The sequence below is a fragment of the Ambystoma mexicanum genome, chromosome 13 (genome assembly GCF_040938575.1).
Source record: "Ambystoma mexicanum isolate Mex_15411 chromosome 13, UKY_AmexF1_1, whole genome shotgun sequence".
Classification (NCBI taxonomy): domain Eukaryota; kingdom Metazoa; phylum Chordata; class Amphibia; order Caudata; family Ambystomatidae; genus Ambystoma; species Ambystoma mexicanum.
This window is the reverse complement of record NC_090938.1, coordinates 385,331,951-385,348,372: the sequence shown is the minus strand read 5'-3', so window position 1 is coordinate 385,348,372 and position 16,422 is coordinate 385,331,951. Positions and strand designations below refer to the sequence as shown.

Genomic DNA, 16,422 nt, shown 5'->3' with positions numbered 1-16,422 from the left:
TTAATGAATGTCAAAGCAAAGGCAATCCCTCGCCCCCCTCATTAATCCTGCATCTCATGTTTTACCTCTTCCAGGATTGGACTGGCCATGGCCCGGAGGCTGGCACAGGAGGGGGCATACGTTGTGGTGAGCAGCCGTAAGAAGATGAATGTGGACCGGGCTGTGGAGGAGTTGGCAGCTGAGAATCTCAGTGTTTCAGGAGTTGTGTGCCACATTGGGAAGGAGGAGGACAGGCAGAGGCTTGTGAACACGGTGAGCTATCACCCTTCTTGTCCTGTGAGGAACCCAGCCCTCACTCCCTCACTCCCACATGATAGATAATTTCTGTGTTTAGCCAACCCTGCCCTGCAGATATTTGAACCCCTCTCACTCCCCTGAGATGCACTGAGATTTCCCCTGTGAGGGACAATCCTTTCTTGGAGGGACCATCTAGCTCTGGTGAGCAAGGAATTAAGTTTCCATATGTATTCATTCACTCCTTGGTAGCTCTCCACACACCCACTGCAGCAGCAGTCAGTTCCAGCCCAGGAGGGTTCACTGTCTACTGGGGTGAGAAGGAGCCCCCTCTCCAAGTACATTCAATTCAGTGCTTTTCCTCTTCTGGGCCCTGCCAAAGAGGACTTGACATAGCTAAGGATCCTAACAAGGGGCGAGTTATCAAAATTGGTTAGTTTTCTTGAATCTGGGTGTGCTAGACCTAGGTTCTGTGTTACCAAACTATTATCTTTTGGAGCCCATTGTAATACCTTCGTTGTGACATTAAGGCCCTGGGTTCGGAGTGAATGTTGCACATGCGCCACACATTGCTCAGGACGTGTTATCATGGCCTTATTTGACCATGACCCACTGCCCCCTGTCACGCGGCGGGAGGAACAGGTTGCTCACACATGCTTTGTGAAGAATGATAACTTTTTATTTGTATTTAAAAACATGTTGAGGTTGGAAATGAAAGAGATGTGCACTAAGTGGAGGGTTTCCTGCTTGGCAGGGTGGAGGTCCAAAAGAGGGACTCGACAAACACAGGTTGACTGCCTGGCTGCACTCAGTACACTGTTGGCATAGAAATAATGCCCATTTCTATAGAGGTATTGCTCACCCTGTTCTCCCAATTTTATCAAGGATTAGTCTGTGCTCTCTGGTTCAAGCTCTCCAACTAATCCCCTGCCCCATCCAGATCAAGCTATAGGGTCAGAGCAGGAAAACAGAAACTTCTGCAGGATATGGGGGAACAGCTAACTAATGGAAAAGGAGAAACTACCTCTAAACAGTGTCTGGGTGGTGAATGAAATCAAATCGAATGGAAGGGGCCTAAGTTAACACATTACCTAAATGTCCTTAGTCTAATGTGCATTCCTTATTCCTCATCAAAGTGTCACCCACTTGATCTTCAGTCAGCTACAGGCTTCTCTCAGGTTCTCAATGTTACAAGCATCCTAGAGCCATGAGCAGACTAATGTACTTCTCTTCTTCATAATTCTCTGGCTCTTGTTCACTACAGACCCAAGTCCTTTCTTTTCTTCTCTCCAGCAAGTCTTAACCCTTTCATAGTGTGGCCTGTGTAGATTAGCTCTCTCACAGTCTGGGCTATTTGGCATAGCCATCTCCTGTTTGTCAGCTCTCTCACAGTCTGGTATATGTAGCCTGGCCACCTCCTCCTCTGTACTTCTGCTTCTCCTGGTCCTCTTACAGCTCAACACCGACTCTGTGGAAGGCTGTTCTAAGTACCACTGTACTGGTTTGTTTCTGCCTCCTTTTATGCTGAAGCCCTGTAACTCAAGCCACTCAATGATGGCAGTTAATGTCTTCCCCTTCTATCGCTAACCCCAGTCTGGGTATTGGCCGGTGTCTAATGGGCCCACATATAACTCAGCTGAAGTCCCCACTTCGTTAATATGGCCATGCAGGTAGCGCCCAAGGATTGGTTGTGGCCAAAACAGGTTTGGCTGGCTTTCTCTGTGATGTCCGAGGGATCAAAACAGGCAGCTGCAATCTTGGAATCGGGTGAATCCAACATGGCTGTACAATGAGCCATCAGATTGGCACTCTTGCAGCTGATGTATGTTACCTCTCATTCTCCCCACCCCATGCTCTGTGCACATGTTATTGCTTGCTCACTGGTGGTTTCCAAGTCCTCGTTTTTCTCGAAGATCCTCTCCACGCTCCACATCGCGCTTTCCTGACCTCAAGTATGCACCCTGGCGGACTTTGATCTGCTGAGAATTTCACTGTGAAACTTCATACTAAGCGTCAGGCTTGTTTTCTGCCTAGAAGTTTGCAATCGTGTGGGCCTGGTGGAGTTTGGGCATGGCTAGTTAGGGCTACATGCTTGAACCCTAAGGGAAATATAGACAGGCACAAGGGTGTGGTAATAGTTAATTTATTTATTGTTGTGTTGGTGTATTTTAGGTTTACTTACCTGTTTGTTGTTGGACTGTGGCACCGAACCCGCCACAGGGCTGGATGGGATGCAAGAGAAAAGAAAGAACAATAGACAGAGCCTTCCCTGCCTAGGAGTCGGCTGGGCAGTGGAGAGAATGTTAAGAGGGGAGAGAACTATAAAAAAACAAACGTTAGAGAGAATGGATGAAAGAGGTGGAGGAAGGAGGAAGCAGAGGCTATTAGCTACCTGGGGGCATTGGCCCTGAGTGGCTCCCCCAGGCCCTAGCAACTTCCCATAGCCAGGCCACGTGTGCAAGGTGCGGCCCAACATCAACTGTTTTCTGTACTGAATGCCCAGTTCAGCCTGAGGAGGACCCGCGTGTCCTGGTGAGATGTCGGAGAAGCGCAGGGCTGCCCAGACCGAGCTGCATGTGTGTGGTGGCTTGAACCAGGTGACGTGACCATGCCTTGTGTCGACCCATTTCAGGCCCAGACGGAGAGAACCCAGAAGACAAACCCTCCCAGCCGGTGTATACAAGGGCAGCTTGGGAGGTGAAGGGGAGCATGGACTCCGAAATCTGCCGGCCCCTTTGGGCGGGACAGTGAAGGAAAGTCCTCGGCTGCCACGTCCAGGCGGATGAGCTGAGGAGCTCTGGTGGACCTGCCAGAGCAATGAAGAGTCAGGCATGCCCAACCCCTTGCACTGCATAGGTGCAGAGAAGGAAGGGGTGGGCTACGTTGAATGTGCGCTGGAGCACGACAGTGAAGGTGACTTCCGCAGAGCAACAGTGAGGCCAGCAGAAGAAAGAATGCGCTGCTCGGCAGTGACATTGGCAGCCGCCAGCTCCATCTGGTGGACAGAACCACCAAGTAAGACCCTGATGCACGCCGGAGTGTTGCTGCAGACACAGCATTACCAAAGCAACAGGGCTGCCTCCAAAAGAGAGAATGCACCAGGAGTTCACAGCGGTGAACTAGGTGGTCCCACATCATGGACAGTCCACCTGAAGGAATGAATACATGCCATAGGGGTGTGCATTGATGACAGTATCATTCCCCAAGGGCATGGGGCCAACAATTGACAGTTTTTTGGTGCAGGCTATGCAGTGTTGATGTGGCGACCCCACGTGGTGGAAGGGATCACCCTAAGAATAGAACTGGTGTGGTGTCCCATGTTGTGGAGGACACATCACCAGAAGAAAAAAGTATTAGAAAGGAGTGGCTTACTGCAGCAACCACATCCATGCAAAATAATGTGAATATGTGTTTGTTATTGTTTATAATACATTTAAATCTGTATTTATTTATGTAAGTGTGTTTAGAGTTATATATACGGTTATTGGGGTGGATGGTTATGTATGTATCTCATTGGTTCGGAATTTGTAGAGTTGGTTGTGTGGTTGCATAAGTGAAAGGGTTGGATAGTGAGGGCTGTTAGGGAGTACCCTGGCATGAGCCAGGGAGGAGAAGTGACCACCTGACAAAGGCCTCCAGTGGGTGGGGGCCATCCAATGGGGTCATCCCCTAGCCCTTCTACAGTGGATGGTGCCGCATAGAGAGTAAGGGCCTGTTCCGTCAGTGCCACCCTAAGGCTCTATCTATGACCCTTCTCAGAGTGTGTGGCCTGACTGGGCAGAGTCCTCAGGGGGAGATCACGCCACAAATAGGTTTGAGTTACTAATAGTTAAATAGGTATTTCTTTCTGATTCAAATAAAAAAGGAGGTTGCTGCATGTGTTCATGTGTGAGAATAATGTAAGAACTCTATGTATAGCCCATCTCCTGTTAGTCTAACCTCTTATATTGCAGATTGCATAGCACCCCTTCTAGTCCAAATGGCCTGGAAGGGTGGGGGTGGTTCCAGAGGGGTTCATCCCTTGTCTGGTGTAAGGAGAGTGGGAAAGCCTAGTAGCTACATTAGAGGCACTGCTAAAATGGGTCAGGCTCTTGAGGGCCCGGAGGGTTGGGGGGGTGTTATCATAGTGATGCCATCTGGTGTAGCTGGGACAGGCATTTCCGGGGGATGGCAATTTCCCTAAGTGGGGAGTAATGTAAGCCCCTTACCTGATTTCAGAAGACAAAGCCTCCCCTGCACAGGAGCGGGCTGAGCAGGGGATAGAATGTTCAGAGGGGAGAGAACTTGGAAAAAAAGCTTGAGAGAGAATGGTTGCAGGGACTATCAGCTACCTAGGGGACCATGGCCTCGAGATCCCCTCCGTCCAGGGCCTATGAGCTTCTCGTAGCTGGGCCACCTGTGCCAGGTGCAACCCGATATCAACAGTGGGCCCAGACTGCGTGCCCGATGCAGCCGGGGCACCTACAGAGCCTGGTGTGCAGTTGGTCCAAGCATGGGGCTAGACCTGGTGGGCCCAACATCAAAGAGCCTTGGCCAAGCATGCAGGGTAGCCTTCGGAGAAGTGCAGGGCTACCCAGCCCGAGCTGCATCTGCGAGGTGGCGCAGACCAGGGAGCATAGCCGTGCCCCTTGTCAGCCCAACCCAGGACTCGATGTGGTGGGACCAGAAGGCAAGCCCTCCTGGGATGCTTGTGCCAGAGCAACCTGGCAGGTGAAGCGGACCACAGAGGCTGAAGTCAGTCTCACCCCGTCAAGTGGGGCAGTGAAGGAAAGTCCTGGCCTGCCATGTCCTAGCGGCCCAGGTGAAGAGCTCTGGAGTGCCGGCTGGAACAACGAAGGGTTAGGCAGACCGGTCCCCTTGATGCACATAGTTACATAAAAGAAGGGGGCAGTCCACGTCCAATGCTTGCAAAAGCGTGATGGTGCAGGCAACATCCCCATAGTAGGGGGGGGCACCACCAGAAGTAAGAATTTGCGACGCGGGACATGTTTCAGCTTTGTTGGGCGTCATCAGTGAGGAGTAGCTTGGGTCTCTAAGCCCGGCAGACTGGGGACCTATTTCTGGGCATACCCATCCCACTCGGGGTGACTGTGGCAAAACAAAAAGGTGATGGCTGAAAGGTTTTGAATTAATCACAACAGGCCTGGGCAGGTCACTCACAATAAGCATTAACTTATGCCCTGGGTCCAAACTCTACATGCACCTCCACCAAAATGCATTCTAATAGACCATCTAGGCCCCTCAGCACATGCAGAAGAGAAGTAGTACCCTTAACAAAACTCTAAGCCATTATAATAATTACAATTGTTATTTTACAACGCGCTTAATACCGGAGACTAGTTTCTACATGCAAGACTGGGACTCAAACCTGTGTTGCTATGCGTTGTCTTGCTTCCAAGACAAACGCGTTACCCAACGCGTTGCCCCTGGGCAATCCTCCTGGCCCATGATGTCCCTTCTCCAGAATGCAGTTCCTTGATTCTCCTTTAAATGTAATATTCTCTTTTGCGGCCAGGCTCTGGAGAAGTATGGAGGAATCGACTACATGATTTCCAATGCCGCTGTCAATCCCTTTGTTGGAAATGTCTTGGATACAACCCCCGAAGTGTGGAACAAGGTAAGGCTGTATCGTACTTGGGAGGAAATGAAGGGGTTATGGGACAGGCACAGAAACAATGGTCCTGTATTTAGTATTCAATGTGAAAATGTACCTTTGAGTCATCATATGTTGTATTGTATTGCATTTGTTTGGATAGTATGAGAGCCTCAACAAGAAGCTCTCTACATAAGCAAGTGTGACTTGAAGGGCATCTTTGATGCAGGGTGACTTAAAGTGCTATGAAGTAGCATTGGCAGAGACATAAACTAGATGTAGTGTGGAGGCAGTGGACAGAAAGAGGGGGCAGCACTGACAAGACTCACTTTAGCCATACACGAGACAGGATTTAGAGCAGGGATTATTACTGCATGGTATGGATTTTCATGTCCATTGTATGCTTTATAGAGGACACAGGTGAAGGAGAATACCAAATGACAGCTCGTGTGCTCCTTCCAGTGAGAGGAGGGGCTGTTTAAGGACAGATTTGTAACCAAATAAAGTGGGAATGGATTTGCTGTATGCTGGGTGGAGACTTCTAGTCACGTGGTGAAAGTAGGGAGAAGGAACAAAGGTGAGAGGTAGCGCAGAGGGGACTCAGTACAGAAAGGTTGATGGATGCTTGAGAATGCACAGAGGGAGGTGAATACAAGGAAGAGGTTTTTAAAGGGAAGGTGACTTCACATCTGTACACTTGGCTACAATAGAGCCTCCCGAGGCTGGGGTTACAATACATCAGACCATCCTCTAAGTACTCACACCTATAAAGTTTATTAGCAGCCACACTCTTGCTCTTTACAGCAATAAATACACTAATTTACAGGGTTTATTACAGTTGGTTAACACCTTTAAAAGTATTGTTGTAGGCACTGTGTTGCTTAAAGAGATTGTCGCATTGTTTCTGGATTGATCACTGCATTGGTAGGACAGCATTAGTTCAGGCCGGCCTCCCACAAGTGGACGGCACTAAATGATTTCAGCCGAAATGGTTGTTTGGGATGGTGGAGAAGGAAGAAGGTAAGAAATAAAATCGGACAGTGGCTCCTGCTGCATCAGGCTGACGCCTGTGGTGTTGCCCACTTAAGTAGTTGTATCGCCCCTTTAAGGATCGATGACATGAATCCGTCATGACTGCTGTTGAGGGGAACTGCCTCTTTAAGGCTACACACTCAAGGCAACGTCACGAGCAGATGTGACGAAAGGAAAGGGAAGGGGGAGGAGGAGAAGGGCACTTCCAGTTGTGATAAGAAATAAAGAGGTTGTGTTTGAAGCAAGCTGGTGTACGTCCTTAATTTACGTGAGGCCTTAGGGTCCAACATTGGCGACGAGGTGTATCCCGCACACCAGCATCCTCCTTCGTCTGCGGCAGCAATCCTGCTGTACCGCCGACATCCACGCCAGCGATCACGCTGGGCTTTCATGCCGGCCTGCGGTGCCGTGATCCACCTCCTCGTGCAAGCGATCCCGCTGCACGTCAGGGCCAGTCCGGCCCATCAGATCCAGCATTCCGACACCTGCCTGCGATCCAGCGTGGCTGCAAACCTGACATGGAGCATTGCGCTCAGAACGTCCATGTATGTGATCCCGCCACACAGCCAGGCCGGCTCAGCCCTGAGAGCCCGCTCCTTCTCCCAACTCTAAACAACTGCTTTGGTCCTCTCGCACAGGACACCGGAGGACTACTCCAGATATGGACACAGCAAAGAGCACAACAGGTGCCAGTGGGGCCAAGAACTCCCTGTGAGAGCACCGGAGTCTCACAGGCATCAGCTAGATTGACTCTCTCTTCAACCATCTGCATGAAGCCTGCAAGACTTCCGGTTTTGCTATCTCAGCGGCCTCCTCCAGCTGGGCGGAGAAGTCCCTGGTCAAAGTGCTGATTTGTACTCCTGGCTTCAGGTGTACAAAATCACCTCATCCCTCTTGAAGTCACAGGTCACATCTTCCTTACCATAAGGGCAGGAAGTGTACACCAGGAAGTTCCCCCCATGCCGGGTAAAGATCCTGTCTGGTGTTGTGTTGTCATCACTATCACTGTCAAAACAGTCCTTGGGGATTGGTCCTAACAGTTCATTGCCTAAATCTATGGACAAATGTTGGTCATCAACCGCCATTCCAATAATGGTGCCTGCGGCTAGAGTGATACTCTTTAAGTTGCTGTTATCCACCTCTATTGGAATGGTGTCATGTTCTATATTGACTAGTGGTGTTGGGTTTACCCCCAACCCTTGCTGTTGGAGAGAAGCATTAAGATGAATATAGGCATCAGGGTTTTTCAATTTCTGTCCTCTTTTAACTTTCACTTCCAGGGAGAATTGTCGGGTCCTTTCTGGGATGGTGACTTCCTCTCCAGTCTGAATTTCAACTGCATAAGGCAGCAGTTGAGCTTACCTAAATGCTTTCTCTGGGTCATCAAAACCCATGGGATTATCCGCTAAACGGGACCAAGCTTTGAAGTTTATTAGGTCCAAGCTAATGGCAAAGCGATTGAGAATGTCACTGCCTAAGTAAAAGGCGGCAGTGACGTCTCGCACGACCCAACAATTATGGACTATGCTCTTGTTGCCTATGGAGATTTTGAGCATACACCTGCTTGGCAGGAGATGTTTGGAATTGGGTGTTTCCAAGATCCATTTCCCATTTGTCTATGAGTCTAAATGTGGGGATGGCTGGATCTTTTGGGAGTTGGCGGAACATGGCTTCGCTAATGAAGCTCTTATCGAACAGAGTCCTTCCCTTCATTTAACTTAACAGGGATGAACAACTGCTCTCCAATTTGCTGAATATCAGCCAGGCTCTGAGCTGATTTCTCATCTTTCGGGACTATAGAAGTGGGAATGTCTGATTGTGGATTGGTAAAGAATGTCAGAGTGTTTCCTTCCAGTGAGGAATGCCACCTTAGACTGGCAGGAAGGTTGTTAGACTGGCAGGAAGGTTGATTTTCAGAAATAGAGAGGACCCCCCATCACCAATTTGTTGTCCTACTGCTATTACTGTCACGTCTGTGATTTGGTTGTTCTAGAAGTGAAATTCTACTTGGTCAGATTTTTGTTCAACCATGTGGCAGGTGCCGTTTAAACTAACATGGTTGACACTCTGTTTTAATTTTATCGGTCGGCTATTTTATCGGTTGGCTAGTCTGGGTCCAGAGGACCTGGTGTACACAATCTATTAGGGGTGACAACCTTCGCAGGAGGTCATTCCCTAGTAAACAAGGGGTGCCCTCTGGATTTACAACTATGACCGGGTGCTTCACCTTGTGTTGCCCAGTTTGAATGTCTAAATCCGCAGTCCCCTCGACGGGAATTTACTTCTTTTAGTTCTGAAGTTGTCCAGGAAGAGGGGTGAGAGGAATTTGGTAATTCTCCCCCCCTTCTCCCCCCTTCCCAAATTCAGTTTATCAAAGGCCCTTTTTGACAGAAGGGTAGCTTGGGATCCAGTGTCCACCAGTGCCAAAACTTTACCCTGCCCCTGTATTTGGACTAGGGCATAGAATCTTCCCTCCTTCTCCTCAAGGGGCCACAGATAATGTACATTTTTGGACAACTGGTGGGTTAGTTTTATAGTTTTGGAGACTGATAGAGAGGTGATTTGGGCAGGATTCTGTGGGGAGTCTAGGGAATCTGAAAAGAAAAGGTGACAACTAGATATGGGAGAAGTTTTGGGTTCTCCTGGTTCTGGTTCTGGGCCGCCCCCCCCTTTTTGGAGGCAGTCACCAGAATGGGTTTGAACTAGGGAATTTTCATGTTGTTGGTTCTGGGGTTGGATGAAAGGCGGCGCTTGCTCAGTCCCCACATCTACCCAGTCTGGATTTGGATCTTTGGGGACCCATTTTTCTTTGGGAGGAGTTCCCCCATCTCAGAAGGAGAAGATCCTTTTCCCAGGATCCTCTGAGGATCCCTCTCCTTCAAATTGGAAGACTTGTACCTCCTCCTCTAAATGGGTCTGCTTGGGTTCTTTGTTTCTCCTAAACCCCCACCCCTCCCCTTCTGCTCCTTGGGTAGCAGACTTTCAGGGGGAAGAGATTGGTTCTGGTTCCTGGGTTTCCAGAGGCTTTTTACAATTGGGGAAGGAAGCTTCCTCCAAGGCTTTACACCCCCCTTCCCCTTGTGCCTCCTCCCTGGGAACCGGTGGGTTGTCAGGGTTCTGCCCCCGTCATTGCTCTGGAGCACCAGGTCCGGAGTTTGAGGCATTCTTCGCTGGCATGCTCATCTGAGGGTTCTGTTGGGCCCTCAGCATGCAACCCAGATCCTGTGCCATGTTTTGGACCTGGCGCTCTAGCTGGAACACCCGCTCAGGCTGATATGGGGTTCTGTTTTCTCTCCTGGGCTGATCCCGGGAAGGGTAGCTATCCCTTCTCTGAAAATACCCCGGGTTGGGAAAATTTGGGTACCCCTCCACCCTTGGCCTCCCCTCTCCCGGATTGAGTTGTCTGGGCTCAGGAAATTGGGGAAAGAAGGATGGATGATTTTGGGGTTGAAAGTTTTGCGGGTACCTGGGGAAGAAGTTTGGTCCAGGATTTGGGGGATTACTGCCCTCCTGTGGGAAGTGAGGCGGGAAGTTCCCTGGGTTAGCTGCTGTCTGGTTTGATCCCCCCCTTGGGCTGAAGGAGTCCACACATAAGCCAGCATGGGTCTATTCCCCTTGTAGCGGGGACTTATGTAGTCAAGGGAGTGAGGGATCACATTTGTGGGACTACCTCCGTGGCTCCCTGTCTGTGACTGGCCCGAGGGCCTTCTGGGCTTGGGATTATTCTTCTGTACAGGCAGGTTTTTAGGCCCCCCATCTCTAAGTCTAAAATGGGGGCAACTTTCACCTCTGCCACCTTAGCATCAGCAGGGTTGTTGGTTGTTTTGGGGATTTTTGTATTAGTTTTGTTTTCTATGGGCTTTTGCACCTCCTAAATTCATGTGGCCTGTTCAATGACCCAGTCTAGTGACCTTTTCTCCGGAAAATCTCTCACTAGCTGGGTCATGATGTACTTGGGGAGAGTGTGGAAAAAAGTATTCACAAATTCTTTGCTGTCTGTGCGCACCCTTCTGGTGGTCTGCGCAAAGGCGCGCTTTAATTCCTGCACAAATTCTTGTGGGGCGCTGATCCTCCCCACATTGCAAGTTGTAGACTTCCTTGCGAGCCTCCTGAGGGTTTCTGTACACAGAAATATGTTTCAAGATGGCCGCCCTATAGGTGGACCATCTAGAATGATTTTGGTCCTCCAGCCCCGCAAAGAAGCTGGAGTATTCTGGTGAGAAGGTCCATTTTGCATATTGAATACAGCTTTGGCTGTCCTTCAAATAGAAAGTTTCCATCATCTGCTCAAAGAGCTCTAAGTGCTCCCAAACAGAATACTTAGCGTTCTTATGATAGGGAGTGATGACGATTCTTATTGCTTTCATTTGCTTTAAGGGGTCCTTAAGCAAGGCCCTTTTTGCCTTATTGGCCTTCTTGGTTCGGGTAACCCTGGTCCACTCCTCCTCTGACTCAGAGGCACTGCTCCCAGAGGTGCCCGTCTGGTCTTCTAGGCTCTCCCAGATTCTGCGAGCCTGGGAATGGCTGGCAGAATGTGGGGACCTAGTCTCCTTTGTCCTGGGGCGCTCAGGGGAGTCTTCTGATTCCTCCTTGCTCCCAGGATTTGATGGGTAGCCCCCCACTGTCCTAGCTGGGCAGAGGTTTTCAGGATGCCCTTAGTGGGCCTATTCCCAAGGAGCTCCCCACTAAACTTGACAGTACTTGGGTACCCACACCCAGATGCCCGCCCATCCATCCATTCCTGGGAGGTGCTGGTCTATGAGCGCCATATTTCTGATGGGATTGAAATCTGCCATCCCTGTGGCCCTGGGCTCATGTGCACCAGTGGACATGGAGGTGGCAGAGTCCAGGGAATGGAAGAGATAAAGGCCTCTGGTACTAGGGTTCCTGAGGTTATGCTCGGGTGTTTCCCTTTCCCAGCTAACCTCATCTCTGTCAGCCACTGCTCCCTGTTGCCATGCAAGAACCTGAGCTTTCTGTTCCTCTATCAAGGCCTTGCTAGTTTCTATCAATTGCTCTTGCATAGCTACCTGTCTGTGGAGCCCGTCATTGTTCTTACAGAGAGTCTAATTTTCGCTGTGCTTCCTGTGTTGTTTTAGAGTACTGGGCCAGTCTTTGCTGCAGGAGGGCTACCTCTTGAGTCCTGTCCATACTGGCCTGGTCCTTCCTTGCTAGAGCATCTTCCACCCTCCTGGTGTGCTCTAACAATTTGTGATGGTCTTTTTGGAGGTCACCCAGTCCCTGAAGGCCCAGGTGATTTTCTTCCAGCTTCTCTTTTAAATAGCAAACTTCCTGGCCTAAGGGGTCCCTTTCTTAAGCAAGAGCCTGCCTCTGTGCCGCCAGGTCGTCCCTCTGTCTTTGAAGCGCACCAGCTTTCTGGCGCTCTTCATCAAATTCTGCCTGGGTGTCCAGGTCTTTCAGGATTAATTTATTACTCTCTTCTTTCTCTCTGTCTAAGTGGCTTTGCAGGGTGACTACCTGCTCTGCGCATGCCCTGTTGAAATGTATTTGTTGTTCCAGCTTTTTTTGGCTCTTCAGTATGGAGTCCAAACTTTCTTGGTACTCCTTCTGCAGGGCCAGCATTCTGGTATCCTGGTCTGCCTTTTCCTGCTGCAGGAAGCCCATGTCCTCTTTTATTTTGGTTAGGAACTGCCTACTTTCATTTTCTGACTCCTGGCTCCTCTGCAGCCTCTGCTCAGAAGAGACCAGGTCAGTTTGGACCTTTTCTAATGCCTGCAGTTGCCTGTTTGCCAGATCTTGGCCCTCAGCATATTTGTCCTGTATTGCTCCAATATATAGGTATAGATATGCCGCTATTTTTTCAATCTTGTTTTGCTCTTCCTTTGCCTTAGGGGCCATATATAGTTCACTCAGGGCCATATGTAATGGATCCTGGTCTTGCCATATGTCTAACCCTGTTGCAGTGATCTGTTCTGTGATTGCCTGCAACCACACATTCTGATCCTGTCTGTCCATTCACCCCTTACAAATAATATATGCAATAGATGTTATTTAGCCATATTCATCTCTACCAAAGTCGCCATTCTGGAAATATTGATTTTCTTCCTGACTTACAGAAGTTTATTTTATTTTTGCAAAACAGACCAATTCCTTCGAGTGTTCCTATTGAGGGGTGCTTTTCACAGTGTAACACAGCATGATACCCCAGCAGGGATTATGTACCCCACTAGTTAGCACACTGTATTAGACTGTCACAAGTGGTATATCTAATTCAGAAATCTCGGACACGAGCCCCCAATCATGTAAGTGATTTCAACCCAGCACTCCACCTAAGTCAATGCCTAGCGTGTGATGCACAGTTGGAACCCTTAATTATATATATTTTTGTCTATGAGTTATTTTATTTCTGAATGATGTACCCTTATATCACGCCCCTCTCTTTGAATCCCCCCGGTCTCACTGAACCAGGAAGCAGGCTGTTTTGCAAAGTTAAAAGATTTATTTTGAGAATTTGAACAATATATATATATATATCACACTTTTATGAACTTGAACAATATCTAGATATCACACTATTAATATTTATACAATGATCAGCATTGGGTGATATCACAACAATCAACAATCTCTTTAATCAGAATGAGTATGGATAAGAAAAATAATGCAGCCTAGAATAATACTTGATATGGATAGGAAAACAATGCAGCATAGAATAATACTTGATAGGGATTCAATCAAATGCAATGTCACTTTTTCCCCCTGTAACCCACTCAATTCCCAATATGCAATATAGAGGTGGAAGGAGAGAAGACAGGTTTCAGGAATAAACACTCAACAAATACAGTTTCAATCCGAGTTCCCCTTAGCAAGCAGAGAGAAACAGGAATGATTTCAAAACAGTTCAAATGCTTTTGAATGTGGCTTGGAATGAACGGAAAAAATGCTAAAAATTGATTTAAATCACTAAATTGGATTCAAAACTAGTGGGAGCCGCTTTGGATAGTTCCAGGTAAACACTAGCAATGGTGATTGGATAACTAGCAGATTGAGAATTGAATTCTGAGTTCAGATGCAAAGAATAGCGGTTTTACACGTGTTGAAATTGAGCCAAATGGAAATCCGCGTCAAACTTTTCAGTGTGCAAGAAACGCGATTACAGGAAAACTACAAGGAATGCAGTTTTAGGTTCATTTGAAAGCTGAGGATGTTAGTCAATTTGACACTTAAATTTCGCTTCTAGCATGTACAGAATGGAAGTTACAGAGGTTTTAATAGAGGTCGATTTTTCTCAGAAAGAGTCAAGATTTTCAAATGAAAGATGCGCTTTTGAATATTCCCAACAAGAATTTGCTGTACACTAGAGAATCTATGAAGATGCAAGATACCCAACGGGACATCCACCAGATCAGCGCGCCTCTGTTCTGACTTTTGCCCGCCGAGACACTTGTCTTTCTTCAGCAAAAATATTAGCGCAAAGATTATATTATCACTACCATTAACAAAGGACTATATGCATGAGGGAAAGATTCAGGAAAAACAAGAAATTCTAAAATGTAGTTCTGGATATGATAGAATGATTTGGATAAATTACTTAAGGATAAGAGATTGGCTATGCACAATTCTATGCTATAGATACTCACAACTACGGTCAAAGATCTGGTCAAAGGTTTTGGACTGGAATTCTGCTAGCCCACCAGACAGGATTCAGGCACCCGGTTCTGCACTCAGCACGGCACTCTGGTCTCTGCACGGCCTCTGAACTGGATCTGACGGGTTGATTCTGGGTTACAGCTATCAGGTTACAGCTCTGCTCTACTGGTTTGGATCTCTGAGTTCTGGCAAGAGTTCTTGGCAAGAAGCAGAAACAGTACAGCCAGTCTATTCAATTTTTGGTGTGCCCCTTGGAAATCTGGGGTTAAAATCAGGTTTCAAAATTTAAAGGCCAGCTGAGAAGGGTTCAGCTTTGGAATTGGGGCTTCTGCTTTCAGAGTTCTGGAGTCTTGGATCTGGGTTCTCCTGCAGAGTGCTTTGCCGACAATCAGTTGATGGGTGAATGTGTGTGTGTCTCTAGATCCTAAACAGTCCCTAGTTATGTATTTCCCAAAGGGGTGGGTAGGCTAAATTATACTAAGCACACCCTCTAGGAATCCTATTGGTTAAAGTCTTTGCCCTCTCCTGATTTGAGAAGGAAATCTAGTGTCATAGTGATGCTGCATTTTACAACCCAGGGAGTACCTCCCCCTGGTTTTCATACAGTAAATCTATTTTCCACATAAATCATATTTACAATATCACCAACTTGCTAATAATACATATTCACATTACAGATTTAGTAGGGCACGTATCCGTCCGAGTTCCCACTAAGTGAGAGCTTTAGTTCCAATTTTACAGTTTTCCGTGCTTTTGGTTGGGTACCCAGTGTCAGATCTGTTCACATTTTTCTCCATACATGCGCATGACATCTGGACATAATCCTGTAAACGTTCATATTCCTAGCATTATCACAATCGCTACAACATCCAAATTTCGGTAGTCCTGTCTCTGAACATCGCACAGAGTCCAGAATAGTTTCAAACGGTGAGCAGCCTTTTCATATTAACAACCTCTAATTTACAGATTTTTCCACATTTTTCACAGTTTTCTAGAAGTCTTTTTCAAAAAGATATTTTCTTGTAATCTAAGGTACACAAATCTGTCTGGTCCCGCCCCTAGAGTTTGATGGGCCCAGAGTAGTCCAGGGCTCCCTTCCTGCTGGCATTTGGTTTCTGTTGACACAAATTTGCATTTCCTTTCAGTCCAGGAAGCCTAAGAGCAAACCCCCTCCTTCTTTCATTAGCATCTAAATGATAGTTCCTGGGCATAGAGCAAAAGGGAGGCACCCTTTGTTGGAGCAATCTGTGGAATGTGCTTTTGAAGTCCTCTGGCTGGTATCATTTTACTGTAAAACACTTTGTTTAACCTTGTCTTTTCTAAATATACTTTACATTTTCAACAAATATACCCACAGATTTCTTCATTCCAGTCTTTTTAAAACATAGAAATTGAATTGTAGCAACCTATATTGCTTTTGATGGCAAGTCTCTTCTTTTCCACAATTTGATTTTAAGACAGAAGTTTTAAACTGCCAGTATAAGTAATTGACAGCTTTGACACAGGCAGGCCGCGGTACTGATCCCATATTCTGACCTATTTTTCCAGGCAAGCACCTTTTTGAATGGGGATATTTTTGTGATGAAATGTGCTTCTCCTGACATTGTGCTTATGGGATTCCTTATATAAGGTGATGTTTAACACCCAACAGGGATGTTGGATCTTTTCTGAGGTTAGGGAACCATGATTTTGCAATTTCAACAGCCAAGGAAAAACGGATTTTAAAGCACTTCTGTGTTTTCCCTGGCATGCAACACTGCCTTTTCAAATAGTTCCATTTCACTCTGTGGACAGCCCAATGACAGGTTTAGCGGTGTGGACTCCCGTGATGCCAACGACATAGGCAAAATGGATTGGCAGCCTATTTTTCAGGTTTTCCTGCGCACTTCTCAGGGATTTTTAGCGCACATAAGGATTTTCGGCAGCCATTCTGTTGTTTTTGATGAAAGCAG

At 47.5% G+C, this 16,422-nt stretch overlaps 1 protein-coding gene across 4 annotated transcripts in view; it reads left to right on the top strand.

Moving 5' to 3' along the window:
* LOC138521242 (dehydrogenase/reductase SDR family member 4-like) overlaps window positions 1-16,422 on the top strand; it is a 390,652-nt gene that overhangs the window by 270,270 nt on the left and 103,960 nt on the right. For all 4 annotated transcript variants that reach the window (XM_069633935.1, XM_069633936.1, XM_069633937.1 and 1 more), the window contains exons 3-4: window positions 75-252; window positions 5,750-5,851. In XM_069633935.1, coding sequence (XP_069490036.1) covers window positions 75-252; window positions 5,750-5,851 — 280 coding nt within the window. The remainder of the gene's footprint in view (window positions 1-74; window positions 253-5,749; window positions 5,852-16,422) is intronic.